Source organism: Delphinapterus leucas, chromosome 14 (genome assembly GCF_059928025.1).
Source record: "Delphinapterus leucas isolate spDelLeu-1000000601 "Yukka" chromosome 14, BTC_Dleu_Yukka2, whole genome shotgun sequence".
In the NCBI taxonomy this organism is placed as follows: Eukaryota; Metazoa; Chordata; class Mammalia; order Artiodactyla; family Monodontidae; genus Delphinapterus; species Delphinapterus leucas.
Window position 1 is genome coordinate 21,233,442 of NC_143142.1, and position 18,326 is coordinate 21,251,767.

Below are 18,326 nucleotides of genomic sequence, written 5' to 3' on the forward strand. Positions count from 1 at the left end.
TGTGGGAAGCTCTGCAGGGCCGGCAGCTGCCACCATGCACCCAGGCCTGAGGACCATACTCGGCAGCAGCAGCCAGTGTCTTGCAAGGGAGGGGCTGCTACCATCAGAGCCGAGGGCTGGAGACTCAGAAGAGTCCTGTCCCTTCCCTAACCCAGCTCCGGGCTGTCTTCCACAGACACTGAAGTGACTTGTCTGAAAATCAATCTCCGGCCAGGGACCTGCCCCAAACCCTGCAATGGCTGCGCCTCGTCACTAGGATGAACCCTCAGGCCTTCAGGACCCCCTCACTGCTCGTGCACCTCACACACACCAAGTAGTGCCCACCGTGGGGCCTTCGTCCCCCAGGCCTCCGACTCCTCCTTCATCCTGTAGCGCTGACCTCTGGAACCTGTGTCCACCTGCACACGGGCCCCTTCCACTTTCCAGGGCCTAAATCAGTGCTGCCAGGTAACTGCCACCCTAACTCTCCCAGGGAGTGTCCACAGCACCTGCAACAGCCGCAGGCCTTCCCTCGGCGGTTTTTCTCTCAAAGGGAAACCTCAGTCCCTCTGAGATGTCACCTGCTCTGGGGCACATGTGCCGTCACTGGAGGGGAAGGAGAGTTGTCCAGGATGTCACTTGAGACTTTTCTTAGAGTAAAACCCTGGGATGCTGCGGGCTGACATCAGAGGCTGGAGGAAACGCACGTTCCCGGGCAGGACAGACAGGCAGCCAGCTGGCTGTCCCCCGGGCTAGAAGGGCACTAGAGACACTGTCCAGTGGATAGTTAGAAGGAGGAAAAGACTGGTGAACTTGACCCATAGCCCCTACACTCACCCCAGAAGATGAAGTCAAGAAGAAAGAGAAAACCCTTAGATGTACTTGAGGGGCCTCAAGGCCGAATGGGAGTGAAGAGGCCTGGCTCTTGCTCCACGGCCTGGCCTGGGAGGAGAAAGCAAATGGGCTACAGCAAGGAAGAAGGGCACCTCTCGGGGCGAGAGGGACCTGACAAGGGTCCTAGTGCTGAGCAACATAAAGGCTCTGTGCAGCTTCCAGGCACAGGTTAAAATCAGTTGAGAAAGTCTTCCCCCAAAATTCTCAAAGCACAAGAGCACGTCCACCCAGTGGCAGGCAGCATGGGTGCCTTGCGTCTGGCCCAAGAGCTGTCAGAGGTTTCAGGCTCCAGCATTCTTGTTCACACACTGATTTTTGTCAGGCCTGAAGAAACCTCCTTCAGGCAGACCTGAGCTTAAGAAATGTCCGTGACTGATCCCTCACTGGAGTCCACACAGCTGATGCCCAGCCTCATGGGCCGCAGCGTTCCCCTGGCCAACGGAACATGCCCACCCAGAAGCCGGCCCCAGCCCACTGCCAGGACCTGTGGAGAAGCCTTCACTGGGCCCTTCCCTCCTGAGCACAGGCAGAGCCGTGTGTGCACCTCTAAGCTATGGGGTGGCTGTTTGCCTTGGGTTTGGAAAGAGCTCGCTGTGGTGTGGGCTGTCCCCTACCTCCCCCTGCCTCACGGGGTCTGGGCTGGGGCTGCACTGGTCTTTCTGGCACAGAACTCCAAGGAAGCTAAGAATTCTAAATTATCTGAAACTGCCTTCCAGGTTATCAAGGTGGAAGGGTGGAACAAGTTTTATGTCACTGTTTCCTGGCCTGATTTATTTATAACCTTTCAATTCTGTAGAAAATGGCGTGGGGCCTCTGTGTTCTCACCAGGGCCCCACCAAGAGTAGGGTTGGGCTTGGACTCTTCCAACTGAGTTTAGGGAAAGGCCAGTGTCCTTTGATTATAAAATACCAGTTCTCAGCTACTGGGATCCTATTGTGTGCCATCTACTCACCTTTTCTCTAACCCTCACGAGAACCTTGAAAAGGTAAAGTTTTATCCCCCCTTCTACTCGAGGAAGTTGAGGCTCGGAGAGCAAGGTCACTTGCCCAAAGCCATGGGGTGGAAGCACCTGTGGTCAGGCCCTGCTCCAGGGCCCCCCTTGGCCACCCCCCACAGGGTCTGGGCGAGAATGGCTGCAGCCGTCGGTGTGACACTGCACACTGTGCCCACCGCACAGACATCTGGGGACAACGTCCCCTCCACCTGCTCACGCCCCCCGGTGCTGTGGGATCCCTCCACCTTCGCCCTGCTCCTTGTGCATCTCCGGCCGCCTCCCGCGAGGGCCCTGCGCCCCTTACCAGGTGCAGCAGCACTCGCAGGGCATCCCGCGCCCGCTCTGGGTGCTGGAGGATCTCGGTGAGGGCCTGGCCGATGAGCGAGGAGGGACTGTTGAGCTTCACATCGCTCCCGATGAGCAAGAACCCTGTGGGGAGCCCAGAAAGCACCTCAGAGTCGCCCTCACCCAGCCCAGCTGGTCTTTACAGCTCATTTGTGCCACAGAGAGAGAGAGGCTTGCCAAGGACAGCTGCTCCACGGGCTGGACCAGGACGGCTAACTCACTGGGGCAGTTTGATACTCTTTTGCTGGGTGAGCTGCTCAGGAAAGCTGCTGAGGTAACTGCGCAGTGAGCAAGGCAGGAAAAGGCTGTGTGGCCCCCAGGGGCCTCCCTGGCTTGGCCACCATCCTGAGAAATGATCTGCCTTGTTTTCCCTGAAATTAATCTGTGTCGGTCTGGAATGTGCCCGGGGATGGAGGGGCGGGTGTGCCTGACTCCTCGGGGCCACCAGACGAGGGGACAGGAGGAGGTATTTCCCAGTTGTAAGATGAGCAAACGGAGCCTAGGCTGGGGAGGAAGGAGCCACATGTCTACCTGGATCCTGTCCCCCTTCCTCTTCCCCAGCACCCACTTCTATAAGCAGGGCCTGGGGGAGGTACACAGCGGAGCAGCCTCCCCCAGCAACTTTAGGACCAACCTTCCCCAAGTAATGGAGGGGAAGGGTTTTCTGAGAATGAATGTGCCAAGCCTGTTTTTAAGGGTAACAGGGCAGCATCATTAAACACCATTTCCCACAGAACAGAGTTGACTTTTCTATCTATTGTCTGTCACTGAAACTAAACAATGACAAAAATACCACGTCCGGAAGATGGGAAGATGCGGGGTGGGGTTGGGAGGCCCTGTCAAGAATAAATGGCCAAGCACAGGGGCTGGGTCCGCACAAACCCTGCAGTACATTCTGCGGGACCACATGGTGCTCAGAGCCCCTTCTGACTGCTGAGAGCAGATATAAACAGACACCATGTGCTGAGAACAATCATGGAAACCACGGGCGTGATCGCCTCTGATTTCCACATCTCCTGGCAGAAGAAGTCTGGCAACATGGCCAGGCCCAAACCCGCAGGGCCTGCCTGCCCCGTGCCTCGCAGATGGAGGGCCCAGTCGTGAGCTGAGGGCTGCCAGAGAGGAGGCCTGCTGGACCAACTGAATGTTTCTCTTCAGCCACGTGAGGAAACAGGATAGATTCTGCTTTGAATTTTGAATACCTTTTTGAACAAGACCACAGCTATGAGGTGTTTGTGAAGTAAACACGTTCCACTCCTCAACAACATGGCTCACCCACCTGGCACCAGCCCTTGGCCGTGGGCAACTTCAGCGCCACGCCCAGGGTGGCCCCTGCGGGCTCCTGTTTGCTGGCCACTGGGCCCGGGACGCCCCGGCCCCGCTTCAGGGCTCACCCGCCTTTCGGGAACGACACCAGCAACCTCAGCTCACGTCAACTGGATTTACTTTGAGGGGAAGAGTAAGGTGAAAGTCATTTTGTTCCCAACTTTTAAACATATAAATGAATGGTATATTTTTTTGCCATTAAAACAATAAAATGTAAATGTTTGAAAATAGTATTTTTGGTGTTCCTCTGCTTCTCAAGGTTTAAGACACTCATTGTGGCATTGTCTTCTGCTCTGGAGGTCCTGAGGAGGTGTAGGGGCCAATTCAGAGAGACCACCACAAAATGAAGGATCATGAAGTGTGTCAGCAAAGCGGCCCTGCCACAGCAGAGGCCTGGGTCTCAGCCTGTCGGGGAGGGTCTCCCGCATGAGAGGGTCCACAGCGGGTCGCAGGTCATCGCACGGAGCTGAGCGGCAGACCAGATGTCACAGGGAACATGCTCCCTTCACCCCCAGGCCCTCATGCCCCTCACAGGGCCCTGCGGTGGGACCACTGGGCACACACGCCGCCGGCCCCTCATGCATCACAAGACGTTCAACCCACTCCTCAGACTGTCTCAAATGTGGACAGGGAGATGCCAGCACCACCACCGTCATCCCCTTGGTACCACTGAGGACACAGCTTCAGGGAGGGTAAGGAACCTGTCTCAGGTCACACAGCCTGATGTGGAGCTGGACCAAACCCAAGTCCTCCGATGACCAAATCTCAGGTCTTTCTGAACACTGACTGCTCTTTCCTACAGTCTGGGATTTCATATGAGGGCCGTAAAATGGGTCACCCAGTATACACGACATCAGGAGGGGCTTGACATGTGCTCTGATGGCAAACTCTTCTGATGCTCCTGCTCACAAGGCCACTTTAATGCCATAGTGAGGAGAGGCTGACTTGGCTCCGCCAGCGAGGCCCCCTCCCTGAGCCTTTCCGCACTGTCTTTCCCCAGCATCCCCCCCCTCCCCCGTCCTCACACCCCACCGCCCCTGACTGTGCCCCCAGGCCCTCTGACAGGTGCCCAAGCCCCTACCTGCCCAGTTGGAGGGGTGTGAGAAGGCCTTGCTGCTCTGCACCACCTTCATGGCCTCGCCCAGGGCCGCGCTGGCCTTCAGGCCATTCAGCAGGGACGAGTACAAGGCGTGCAGGAACATCTTGGAAGCAGCCACGGGCACAGGCCACAGAGACACGAGGACACACTGTGCGCCGGCCGCCAGGAATGCCCGCGTCAGCGCGATGACCCCGTCGGCTGTGACCTTGCTGTTGGACTCCTGGGAGGAGCCGAGAACCACCAGCTTCACGGGCAGCCGCAGGTCCAGGACGTCGGCGGCTGTGAGCAGCAGCTCCTGCAGCGGTGGGCAGTCTGAGATGCTCTCGCCATCGCTGGTGTCATCCTGCACCCGCAGGGACTCAGGGATGGTGTAGGGGTGGCCGAAGGAGCTCTTGCTGCCAGCGGGGGTGCCTTCCACACTGGGCGTGAGGACCAAGGCCGACAGTTTCCAAGAGATGTGGGTGGCAAAGTGGACGCACTCGGCCTGGGTCAGGGCGCTCATGACCCGCTCTTTGGTGGCCACGCTGCCCACCAGCGGCTGGCAGCCCAGCAGCTCGGACACCATGTAGGCCTCCTCCTCGGCTGACGGCATCGGGCCCCACAGCCACCTGTCCATCACCGCCGATGGGAGCTTGGGGTTGCCGACCACAGCCGCCATGGACGTGGAGCTGCAGTAGGCGGGAGGGTTCTTCCGCAGGTGAGACTGGAGGGGAGGGAAGACAGCGGGCCACCCATTAGGGCTTCTCTGGGGCAGGCAGATGCCAGCTCTCCAGCAGGGCTGCATCCAGCGTGGCTCCACCTGATCTCCTGATAACTTTGTTCACTCTACTTTTCAAGACCTTTTTGACACAGGTGCACGTCTGACTGAGAATCACACCTGCTGGTGACAAGCTCTTGAAAACAATGAGACCAGATAGAAGGCAGGAAGACCCCTTGACGTTTGTCAAGCCGGAGGGGGGTGGGACAGGGCATGTAGGAGGTGAGGGTGTGCAGGGCAGGATCACCTGCCCTACATCTCCCTCCCACAGGCTCCCCTGTGAGCCCCTAAATCAGGGGGAACCCACTCCTGATGCAACAGGGGCTCTGAGGGGTGATTTTGTTTAAACTTGCAAAAACCAAGTCGCAGGGGAGACAGGGCCAAATTAAGTCCTTTAGAGGCACTACAACTGGAAAGATGAATAACATCACTGAATTATAAAATCAGCATAAAGAAGCCCAACAAAGTTCTGATTTTCCCCTACGATGCCTTCTGATGTTTTTTGGGGAAAACGTCACGTATCAAATTATTTCAAAATAATTTTTTGGTGTTTCCACCTGGTGATGCCTTGAACTGGGAAAGAGAAATGCCTCTCGGGTGCCTGTCGGGAGACGGGACTCTTCCACTCTCTGGTTCATCACTGCCTCCCAGGGTGCCCTGGCAGCTGGAGAGGTGAGTCGACCCTCCGTGCCGGACGGCACACAGCGGGCTCATGGTTGGGATTCACAGTCAACCATGGACATGAGGAAAACTTGGAGAAAATCATTTCTTTCACCTTGAACTGATTCTGTCCCATGAGAAGTACAATTCAGCAACAAAAACAGTCATAACTAAGTTCTCCAAAACCCGTGAGGCAGAAACTGACCTGGCTGGAACCATGCCAATGACCAAGGTCAACGGAGGCCAAGGCAGGTCCCGTGTGGGCTGCCCACGCCCAGGCCTGGGGCAGGAGTGTCGGGGCAGGAGGGAGCCCAGGTCTCAGGGTATCTGGGCGAGTTTAGAGAAGGGAAGAGGGCTCAGGGCTGGCTCCGAAGGCCCTCTAGGTAGGTGGGCAGCGCCAGGGGTGGCTGTGGGCTAAGCCCTGAACTGCGGCGGGCCACTGTCACCCCATTGAGTCCACAGAGTTCATCCCACACTGATTTTTGCTGAATGAGACCCAAGTCCTGAAAGCCACCCATTTGTTTTCGGTTCTTTGTCGGCCTGTGGGGCCCCTGCCCACTTGACGCTAATCCCATCTGTCTGCCCTCCGTGCCTGCGGCCCCTCTGCTGGGCACACTCGGCGCCCACTCAGCAGTCAGCTTGGCGGGTGAGTGCGGCCCCCAGGGCGTGACCCGCTTCCTCAGACAGGCGGCATGGCCTCCAGCCTGACTCAGTGCTGGGAGTAGCTCCCAACCCTGGTGTCACAGCAAAGCAACGCAGAGAGAAATGACACACATGGTGGCCTCCTGGGGTGGCAAAGGGTTCGGGAGGCTGTCCCCCTGCCTTCGGACGGATCTGCTCCAAAGTCACCCCACCAGCCGCAAACTAGGGAGTCCGCACCTCCTCCTGCGGACGCCAGCCCAGCCAGAGGGACGGCACCCCAAACACCCAGGCGGGCCTGACTTACCTTGGCCTGAGGACCGAGGGAGCGGATGGAAGGGACGGCGATGAGGGCGAAGCGCTCGTACAGGTACTCATTGGAGGAGCTTCCCTTCAGGAGGGCGAACGGGATGAGGTAGAGCTCCCCCTCAAGAACCAGGACCAGTTGCCGGTGCCGGCCCACAGGGCCGCTGGAGTGCATCAGGCCCTGCGGGGTGAGTGGAGCGGCTGACACACCCAGCGGGGGGGACGCCTGGGGAGGACCAGGCACCCCCGCCCCCAGGGGGGCCGCTCAGGGAGTGGGGGCGATGGGCGGGGCTCCCTCCCACCTGCCTCACAGGCGCCACCCAAGGAGGAGGGTAGAGGAGCAGGGCCAGGAGGGAGACTGCTGTCACCCGTCACGAAGGGTGTCCCACAAAGACAAGGATCAGCCTGGGTCATCCAAATGTTTCTACAGATGGCAGGGGATTCATGCAAAGGGCAGCTGTCCCAGAAAGCACTCAGTGAGTCATGGTGCACCCGATGGACCAGGGCAGGAGATGCTGCGTTGGCACAGGGACCCTACGGGCAGTGTAGGAATGACCCTGTCACATAGGCAGTGAGGTCTCAACCAAAGTGGGACGTGCCGTCCATTTCAGTGGACAGGAGGCGAGAGAACTGGCGTGCAGACAGAAGCTTTGGGAACGAGGATGACATCCCCGGAGGAGAAGGGTTCCGGATTCCAGGACCTCAAGTCACCTCAGGCCTCTGTGTCCCTCCCCCGAGGACAGGATGGCCCCATGGCCCCAGGCTCTGCAGGGGCTGTCCCCACTCGCTCCCCCGGTGCTGGCAGGGAATCTGACACTGATGGGATCCCCATCACTCCTGAAAGGCCCAGGCGGGGACCTGAGGGAAGGGTGAGTGCATGCGGACCCAGAGCAGACAGACACCCCTCATGCTCCAACAGAATTGCTCATGGAGACTAAGGCCGGATGAATCTGGATAACGCAAGTGGCAATGACTGTGAAAACCAGACTAGACATAGGCTAGGTGTGAATAAAGAGATGAAGCAGCCACAGGAGCCTGCGGGGAGAATGTGCAGGGCCCACAGACCGCGGGCACCAGGTGCCAGGTGCTGGGCGGCCCTGAGCCCTGGGGTGCTGGCTCGGGGGAGGGTCACAGCCGGGTCCCCCCCCACATCCCTCTGTTGCCCAAGCCACTGCGCTCTGGAGGAGCGAGTGTCCACGGCCGCGCTCCTGTGGGCACTGGGCTGAGGGTGCAGAGGGCATTCAGCTAACCCAAAGGGACACGCGCCTGGCGGGACATTCTGTCTGTACAAACCCCCTGTGACTTTCTTTCTTTTTTTAAAATTCTAGATGCATCTAAAGAAAGCAGAAGTAAAAATTACTGGGCCAACTGTTTCTTTTTTTCTTTAAGAGCTACTTTCCAAGAAAAGGTAAAAGTATCGCTGTACAACCCAGGAAGGAAGAAATAGGGTGTGCACAGTGACCACTCCAGGGGTCAACTCTGGGCTCCGTGTCCCCACCGTGGGCCACACCGAGGCCCCTGCCTGGCCTGGCACAGGGAGGAGGCTCTGGAAGGCCCTCTGGAGGGCAGACTGCTGGCTGCTGCAGTGCACCCAGAGGCTCTGGGGGCCGGGCCGGAGCAGCTGGGCTGATGGTACCCTGACCTCGGGGGATGGGTCAGCAGCTGTGACAGTGACAACTGCTCGCTGCCCAGCCAGAGCACTGCTGCCCGGCACGTGGGCAATGGGGGGGCCATGGGCAGAACCAGACCCATCCTCGCCTGATCCGGGGTCACCAGGCATCACTGGACGGGGTGGCAGCCCTACCCCTGCAGACCTTCCCTGGACTCCACCTGCCAGGGCGCCAACCCTGATAAGTCTCTGTCAGGTGTCATTCCAGAGGTCACGGGCTTCACGGGGACACAGCACTCTCAGACAAGTCCCCCGTCACGACAGCACCTGTCACATGAAGTGAAGGTAGTTGAGGGGTGCTGGGCCAGGTAAGAGGCTGGACGCTGCTTAGAGAAAAGGTCCACAGGCAGCGTGCCTTTGAAGGGACTCTGCTAACTCCGCCCACAAGACAGTCTTGTCTGAGGCACAAGCCTTAAGAGGGTGATGTCACGTCCTGGGAAGAGCTCAGGTGTCTTCTGCGACGACTGATTTCTGATTTCTCCATCAGCCACTAGTGTCTAAGGTGGGTGACTGGGCGATGGGGAGCCACGTCAGTTCAGGACTCAGTCCCTGCTCGAGAGCTCACGATGATGCAATGTCTCAGAAAATAAAACGTGCACAAGAAACCACTACTGAGTGAGACCACGGAAATGTAAAATGCCAGCCCCAGAGGGTGGGACACGATGCTGGGCCCGCCCCCCCCCCCCCACCCCGGCTGCTGCTCTGCACGTGAGGGTGGGGAGGCCCCACCTGGGCAGACGAGGCCCATGGGGCACACGGAGGGCAAGGGTGGAGAGGGACTTGGGAGCCAGATGGTGGAGGCCTGAGGCTGAGCGGGAGTGTGGCTCTCGCAGGCTGTGGGGACCTGCGTCCTCTGCTGCGGAACCTCTGATGAAGCCTTGAAAGGCAGCCTGCACCAACGAGACGGGCTGCACGCGGTAATTCAGACGAGGAAACGCAGCGGAGAGAAGGGGACAGGGCTTGCCAGGACTTGGTGAAGAGTGGCCTTAGCAGCGAGGAGAGGGAAACGCCTCTGAAACTCTAGCCTGGGAGCTTGCGAGCCTGTCTCTGAACCGTGTACCCGAATTCATAGGTCCAGGTCCTCCCGGGACAGCACCTCGCGGCAGGTTCTGGCCTGGCACGCACAGCCCTGGGTGAGGGCTCCAAACGGGACCCTTGTTCAGCAGAGGAGAAGGAGGTGGGTGGTGGCAGACAGGCTGCATGGCAGACGGGCATCTCTGGTTAAAGGCAGCGGGAACACTGACCGAATGTGTTGGAACAGGGGCCCTGAAAGCTGTCCTCTGCATCCTGCCTCCACGACACACGAGCGTCACCCTGGCACGGAAGGATCAGCCATAATCCAACGTGAACTTAAACACAGAGAGCACAGTGATGTCTCCATGCAAGCTGCACCTCGTCTGTTAGACGGAAAAGGAGAGAGAATTCAAGGAAGCGCTATTCTGCGCCTCCGTCTGCCAGTCTGGGAAGGGCTCGCTGGCTTCTGAAGCCCTGGGTTTGAAGGACAAAAGGGCTCCGCATCGCCCCCACACCCGCCACGAGCACAGTCCAACAAATGCCAGCAAGGACTCCGACTCTCTGACCCCTACAGTTTCCAGAAAGGTGTCTTCTGAAATAGAAAACACCAGGCCAAGTGCCCTAAAATCTGTTTATTCCCCCAGGAAGCGTCCCTTCGCTCTCACCAGGGCCGTGACCCTGCCTGTCGCAGCAAACACGGCTGGAGGGCTCGCGGCGCCAGGCCGGCCGGGCTGGAGGGGAGGCGGGCAGTGAGAGGACGAAAACGGGCGAAGCCCAGGCTTTGCAGAGGAGAGAGGGCTCCTCTCCACAGGGGGCTCCAGGCGGCTGTTATCACCTCCCACCTCAGCTCCCAACGCCCTGTCCTCACCTGCTCTTCACACGCTGCTTCCTGCAGCCTGTTCTCCCGAGCGACACGTGCTGCCCCGAGGCGTGTGTGCGTGTGCGTGCGTGCGTGCGTGTGTGCGTGTGCGTGCGTGCGCACGCGTACTAAACGCAGCCCCGCCGTGGCCCCGCCAGCGGTGGCTCCTGGCCTCCTCCCAGCCGCACTCGGGGGTGGCCCGGCTGACCAGGGAACAGCCTGCTCCCAGGGAGTGGGTGGAGGGGGAACCACACCTCATCAGTGTCCGTCCTTCCTGGGTTTCGCTCCCTCAGCCCAGGAGAACCACACAGTCTCCTGTATCTCACAGTTACCCCTTCACCACAGGGAACAGTCTTGATACTGATCTCCCCTAGTTAACCTACCTGTGCTTTCTAGCTCCGGACCAGACGCAGACCCTCTGTTGAGCGGGGTTTGGAAGGTTGGAAAGCCTCGCCCAGTGACCAGGAAGGGAAGGCACATTCCGGGAGAGGCCTTCGCCACAGGGTCTGGGCCCGTGTGCTGGGTCGGGAGCTCTGGGGGACCCGGAACTGCTAGATGATGGGGTGTGTGGTTAGGGGAGAGGTGGAGGGGGTTCTGAGAACATCGACAAGACTCTCACCTCCCTGCCCCTCAGTTCCCGAACCCACGGGACAGCACTGATGCCGCGACCTCACAGGCAGCGTGTGGGGCTCCAGGCGGGCCCTCAGCACATACCCGTCAAACATGAATTCTCAACTGCCTCCAGGTGCTTTAAGTAAGAGGAACACAGGTCCTATTATTCATACTATTCTTTCCTGCTGGGTCTCGATCATTTTTCTAGTACTGCTCATTCCCTTTCCCTCCTGTGTTTGTAAACGTGGCCAAAACACGTAAATGGCCTCTTTGGAGCATCCAGCTCCACGTGGAACCCAGGGACTCAGGGATACCGCCATCACCACGGTCCTCCTCACCTGCACGTCTCCACCACCATCATCCACAGCTCTTCACTGAGTATCCACCACACCTGACACCTGCGAAACCCACCGCCGAGCAGTTACCCTGACGTCCAATTTCCGAGTCGGCAGTTCCCCCAGGCAACCCCCACGGGTCCCAAGTGTTTGCCTGGGTGGTGAACTCTGATTCGATCACCATTTTGGTTAATGGGATCTCCCATATACACTCATGGTGACCTGGGGGGTGCTGAACCGTTTGGAAAGCACCAATATCAAACATGATGTTGCATGCGTCCCAACTTTGGCTTAAGCACTACGTGCTCTGTGCACAGCACCAGGGTCCAGAGGAGCAGCCTGCAGCCCCCATATGCGGGGAGTTCCATTTTCACGGAAGGACAGGAGGCCTCTCAGAGCCTTGCAGCATCACAGGCCAGAGAATGAACACCCCTGGTCACCACGGGGGAGGGCAAGAAAACTCCTGGGTCCATGAACTTTCCAGCAGTTTAGATCTGGGATGAAATGGACTTCACTATGTACAACAAGGATTCCAGAAGCAAAGAACTGACTGCTGGGAATCTGGATACCCCAGAACCCTGTACAGGGCTTAGGATTTTTTTCCTGACTTATATTTTTGATTGAGTGAATTGATCAAACAGAACTTTTTAAGGTAGAGAAACCTTTTATGTGACGCTTCTGAGAAATATTGGTGTCATGGATGGTTGTATCAGTCTCAGTAAATATCAAAGCTGTTCAGAAAAAAACCCTGAAACCATGACTAAAAGCTACCAGGATTGTAGACACTGTATTCCAACCAGAAACGCAGAAGTCCAAATTCGACCCACTCAACTGTCCTCTCTGAACAACAAAAAACAAACCACTGGTTTGCCTGGAGATTCTGAGAAGGGGCAAACCAGAGGAATCTGGCTACGGGAGATGCATGACCAGTGGCCAACCAGAGCCAGAGGGGCCTGCCGGCCACCCAGCGTCCGGTCTCAGCCAAGTCAGCCCAGGGGTCTGCTCACGCAAAGAGGCCTCTCTGTAGCCGAAATGGTGAAAACGAGCCCACACGCCCTCAGTGGAAGGCGTGCCTTGGCTCCCCCAGAACCTACTGGGGTCAGGCTGAGACGGGGGCGGTTGAACATCAGCTCGAATCGACCCAAGGGGCCCTGACCCAGGTGAGAACACCGCTTGCCTGGCAGGAGCTCGCTGATTGGCCTGGCGCTCTCACCACTGCTTCAGCAGTCCAGACAGCTTGTGAGTCGTTGCCTCCGTTTTTCCTTCTCCTAATCAGCTGTGGTGACACTTGCGGTCCTTGGGTGACGTCTGTCCTATCCATGTGAATGTTACCACAAAGTCCCAATCAGGAATCAGACAGCCTGGCGGTGCCCATCTCACGGGCCTTGTCCCCCCTCCACACTCTGGAGTCAAGGTCGGACTGTTGTGTGACAAGCCTTCGAAGATGACCTCCAAAGCCTCCAGTCTATTTACAAACCAGGCACCTGACCAGTCGGTCTCATCTACCGGGTAAGGATAAGCTAGGTTATCACACCGCTTTACAAGAGTCCCTTTCCCCCAGAGCAGACATCACAGTCACGACCCTGCCAAAGCCAAGCTCTCCTCCTGGTCAAGCCCCTGGCAGAGCCAGACCCCTACTTCGAGTTTTCAGAGAAGAGGTCCTGGGCCATCCTGGAGATCTGGTGTCTAGGAAGGCAGTTTACCAACCTAACCGATGTGAACGGCAAGTTTTAAGTCAGTTTCTGGGGTCCTGAACCAAATAACTCCGCTTAGCCTGGAGGCTTCTTTAGTCAAGAGCAGAGGTGGACGAGGGGGACCGTTCCTTCTGACCAGAGTCGTTCACTCCTCCTACCTGTCCTATCATCTTGGCTTTGACGGCTGTAAACTTAGCAAACAGGGAATTTAAATAAATGGAAACAATTATAAGGATGACAGAGACTATAACTAGAACAAGCCCAGGGACTTGTTAAATCACATTTAAAGAGTGATTTGACCAAATCCTACGGAAGTTTAGACTCTACACCTGGGTCCTTAATGCTAGCAGCTTCTGGCTTTGGATGAAGCCCCGTCTGCAAACCGAGGGGTAATTCGGGGCCTGCGCTTCACGTGGAGCAGCCCTGGGGGCGCGTGGTTCTGCGTGTCCCTGTGGCGAGTCCAGGCTTGGGCACGAGTTACTACCCTTCACTCCACGGTGACGAAGAACAAATGCCACGGACACAAACCGGGTCCCGGTCCCTCTCACACTAGCACGTGCCACTTTGGTGACATTTTCTCCTTTGGGTCTGAGACAGGATTTTACTTAATGTTTGATGATGGCTCATGTGCAGACGGAACGGGGCCTCCTCAATGATAACTGGACATGCTCACCCGTCCTGACAGCAAAGGACAGCATGCTTCAAGGAAAGAGCCAAGGCGGTGTTTCCCTTCAGCTAAATTAAATCAAGTCCTGGTGCAAGCCTGCAGTAAAATATTATTCTGTTCCACTTTTCATACCATCTGACCTAGTCCCTTAGCAACAGGACTGAGGCTAAACAAAGGCAGTTGTTCAAATAATTATACATCCCATGTGAAGAGGCTAATCGTTTTAGTCTTGAAGTGTCATTAATTCATAATCTTGGACTTTTGGTTTTGATTTGTATTTTCACTGAAAATGTGAAGAAGGCCTGGCTCTGTCTGGCAGCTGACAGCGGCGGGAGTGGCGGACGGTGCCGTGTCGCCCTCTAGTGGCCTCCGGAGCAGGGCGGGAAGCAGCAGTGGTAGTCCTCCGCCAGGCAGTGCGCTGAGCGGGAGCACAGTCCATGAGCATCATACCCGGCAAACCGCCCCCGCCCCCAGTCTCCTCTGTGCCCGGTGTGCGCCCGGCTGTGCCTGGCACGTGTCAATAAACATGTGAATGGGGAAGGAACTCCTGATTAGATCCCAGCTTCTCGGTGAAGTGGTTTTACTGAACCGCAGTGAGTCCCATTAGTCAGCCAAGGGAAAGCTCTTGCCCTGATCATTTACTTTAACGACCTCTGAAAGGTTTTACTCCACATCTCTCGTGAGGCAGCCTAACTTCTTCACTGTGTTCAAACTCCTCAGTCACAAAAGGACTAAATATCAGGAACTAAATGCTTTCAAACTAAATGCCTCACTTCAAGACGAGACGCACCCCTGAGGGTCACACCCGTTCACACATGCAGTTCCCAAGCACAGAGGGGCCGCCGCAGCCTCAGGACGCCGGCACGCACGTCGGGGGGCCGGGGTTTCCCTCCTTAGTCAACTGTATAAAGACATGACTTCGATCACAGTTCTAACTCGTTTGGGGCTCGAGACCATAAATCTTCCCCCTCCCGGCACCCCTGGAGGAGCACAGATGTCCAGACACAAGCAATCACTAATCCCACTGGCATGTTTATGTTCTTTAAGTCATAGGGGAAAGTCCTCAGAGAGAAAAACTGTCTAAGAAACACAGGGCAGAGTTTATGAACTCATGGGACCCCTTCAAGGATGACTCATGGCTGTAGCAGTCTCTCTCCTGGGTGGAAACGCTGCAATGGATGGAAGGAGGGGTTGCCTCTCTCTGCCCCCAGCCTCTTCCAGCTGCTCTCCACCGCGAGGATTTCTGTCTTTGATATAAGGAAAGAGCCCCTTCCCTGGACAAAAGCGGCGGTGTCAACCAGTGAAACAAACAATGCTCAGGTGTGGGTCCCCTGCAGGCACTTCACTGGACTTGGGATCTACCCAGAAGTAAGCCGGAACCAGCACCGGGATGGTTGACAGGGTCGGGGGGCTCACAGACTCAAAGCGGCTCCAGGGCAGGCCCAGCCCCTTCCTTCTGGTTGATAACCTCTTGGAAAGCTCCCAGCTGCCACAAAAGAGTGGCCACAGAAAACCCATTAGCTGACTTCTGCCTTGGGTCTTCTGTTTTGTATCCAGACTAGACCCAAAAAACAAATACAGCTTTGGACCACGTACCATCTATAAATTTTACTGAGTGCCAACATGCACCAGGCCCCGTAACAGCTGCTAAGGACACAGAGATGGCTCTGTTCGGTGGCATCGTCCTCAATTTCTAATGAGGACACAGGTACTCAAGGAGGGGTACCAGCTTGGCCAAGGTCACCTAGCCAGGAAAAGGCAGTGCTAGACATGAGTCCAGGCTTCCAGCTCCTAGAGGCTCTATGCTTCCTTCCACCCCCGTGTCCCTGAGCGAGGGAAGTCCAGAGGGCACCACCAGGCAGTGCAGCCTCCTGAAAAATATTAGGCAAGTTGACACACATCCTGGGAAGGCCAGGCCAGGAGATGCACTGGCATTTCCTGAGGGTGAAGGGATCACTGTCAAGGTGAGGACACCTTGAGGATGCACCTCACCCCTGTCAGTCGGCTAAAGTGGAAGAGAGCTGCTGATGGGCCACTCCAACACCTGTGAGACGAATCTCCCACCTGGCTGTGGGGAGCTGCTAGGAGGGACACACAGGCTGGCTTCCTGAGGGCCCATCAATCCCCACCCTTCCCAGCTGAGAGCTGGGCCCCCCAGGAGCACAGCCTCCACTTGCTGCAGGGGCCTGTTATGAACTGGATGCTTGTGCCCCCCCCAAATTTATATGTTCATGCCCTAGGCCCCCAGTGTGATGGTATTTGGAGGTAGGACCTTGGGGAGATAATTCAGTTTAGATGAGGTCATGAGGGCAGGACCTCCATGATGGGATTAGTGTCCTTAGAAGAAGAGGAAGAGACCTGAGTGCGCTCACTCTCCCTGTCTCTCTGTCTCTGTCTTTCTCTCCATCACGTGAGGACACGTGCGAAAGTAGCTGTTTTCAAGCCAGGAAGAGGTCTCCCACCAAGAATCTGGGGTTTCCAGCCTCCAGAACTGTGAGAAATAAATGTCGGTTGTTTAAGCCCCAGTCGGCAGCATTTTGTTACAGCGGCCAGAGCTGACTAATACCCAGTCGCATACAAAAGCATCTGATGGGCTCACCGTTCAGATTCACAAGATCCCTGAGCCCTTTGGCAGCCCTCCCCCAACACCCTCCCGCCAGTTACAGAGCCACGTCTGGATTGAAAAGTGATGTGCAAAGACTAGGGCCACAGAAACCTGTCAGTAGCCGCGCTCAACCTTCTCGAGAAACCACAAGTGCAAGGGTGTCTCTGCCACTGGACCCTGTGGTGGAGTGAGTCCTGACAAGGGCAGAGGCCAAGGGTCTGTTCTCAACAGGAAGCAGCCCTGGGCTTGAAGCTGCTCAGGCGAGACCCTCAGATGAGCAGTGGGTGGGGGAGCGCTGACTGCTGAGGAGATGGGGGAGATGCGTGCAGCCCTGCGCCACCAGGCCTCCCCAAGTCTGACGAGCAAGGTGGGAAGAAGCAGCATCTCATTTGCACCTGAGGTCACAGAGGCCAAACTGACTGGCCGGCCAGTAAGGAGCCGGGCTGGGACCTGAACCCGGATCTGCCTGCCCACTTGGAGCTCAGGGCCCATCCACTAACCAGCAGCCAACCCAGAACACACGTCCACTTGGGCTTCTGGATGCTGACCGAGAAGCTGGACAGAGAAGCCCCATGTCTGGAAAACCTCTTCTGTCTCAGGAGCCTGTTTTTTGTCTGGGGGTGCTGAGCGGGAAGTGATGCGTCCTGACGCCAAGGGCGCTTACCCCTTCCATGGGTGCCACGAGCAGGTCGTACAGAGCGCGGAGCGGCGGCCTGGCAAACGAGCTCTGCCTCCTGGGAAGAGAGGAGGTCCCGTCCTTGATGGGCGACGTGGCGTTGCCGACCAGGCTGGTCATGCTCTGGCAGCTCCTGGGGAGAGAAGGACAGGGGTGACATCGGGCACAGGCTCCGTTCCTGTTCCTGGAGAAGGGAGCTGGGAGGCCACCCAGCAGGACGCGCAGGCCTCCCTCCCTCTGGCCTCACCCCCTCCCCCTCAGGTACTGTTCACAGCACGGTGAGCACTGACAGACACCACAGGGCGGACCAGCTGCACACAGCAGCTTACATGGCTGTGGGCTTTTTCTGCATAATCAAATGTCCTGAAGTGCTCTTCAAAGGATTTAATTACATCCTTGCATGGAGCGACTGGGCAGGCAGACATGAGGACCATGAGAATCGGGGCAGCCACCAAACTGCTCGGAAGACGGTGCCCCAAGGCCAACTAACGTCCAGGGCGTTGGTCTTGTTGGGGCCAACGAGGGTCCTGTTGGCCCCAACCTGGGCTCAGGTCAGCCTCCGGCCCCCACCGGAGCCCCAGCACAGCCCGAGGCCCCACATGGGGGGGTGGTCAGCTCAGGAGCAGCTGCAGGGTTTTGTTTTCCTTTTTAATTTATGTTCCAAAATTTCCAAGCACAATTTTATTACTACAGGTGGTATTTTCAACCCCAAGGACCCCAAGTTTCACACTCCCAACACAGGCCAACAACATCCACTGAGTCACTGATGCATTGAGAAAATGTTTCCTGAGCACTGGCTACCTGCCAGGCACTGACGCAGGCCCTGGGGACCAACAGAGGACAAACGGCACAGGTGAGCAGAAGAGATGGCAGGTTGGGAAACAAACCCATCTCCACTGCAAGGACCAGGCTGCCCCCACGAGTCTTTCTGAACCAGCCCCTTGGCATGGCTAGCGTGGCCTCAGCACAACCTCTGGTGATGGTCTCCACATGACTATCGGATAGTCAGTGGTCTCTCAACCTTGATCCAGACACTGTGCACAGTTCTGGAGTTTCTGCTATGCACTCAAGGATCTTAAGGCAGAGACCAGGTCTCACACCAGACACATGGCCAAGTAAGTACTCTGGGCAGTGGCAGCTCTGTGGTTGTTACCTAAGGAAAAGCAGAATGTGGCTTTCCCTCCTGGGCCAGGCCA

The 18,326-nt window shown here is 57.1% G+C and overlaps 1 protein-coding gene and 1 long non-coding RNA gene across 5 annotated transcripts in view; one reads left to right on the forward strand and one right to left on the reverse strand.

Moving 5' to 3' along the window:
• The window catches only part of LOC111162726 (uncharacterized), a 66,609-nt gene extending 61,381 nt beyond the window's left edge, over positions 1–5,228 (forward strand). Inside the window, exon 6 of the long non-coding RNA XR_016387537.1 lies at positions 176–5,228. This is a non-coding gene — a long non-coding RNA (uncharacterized LOC111162726). The remainder of the gene's footprint in view (positions 1–175) is intronic.
• Positions 1–18,326, reverse strand: part of TTC28 (tetratricopeptide repeat domain 28) — a 655,470-nt gene that overhangs the window by 15,555 nt on the left and 621,589 nt on the right. For all 4 annotated transcript variants that reach the window (XM_089894637.1, XM_022550842.3, XM_089894638.1 and 1 more), the window contains 4 exons: positions 17,119–17,263; positions 7,001–7,180; positions 4,620–5,340; positions 2,172–2,296 (listed from right to left, as the gene is read on the reverse strand). In XM_089894637.1, the coding sequence (XP_089750763.1) occupies positions 2,172–2,296; positions 4,620–5,340; positions 7,001–7,180; positions 17,119–17,263 (1,171 nt within the window). The remainder of the gene's footprint in view (positions 1–2,171; positions 2,297–4,619; positions 5,341–7,000; positions 7,181–17,118; positions 17,264–18,326) is intronic.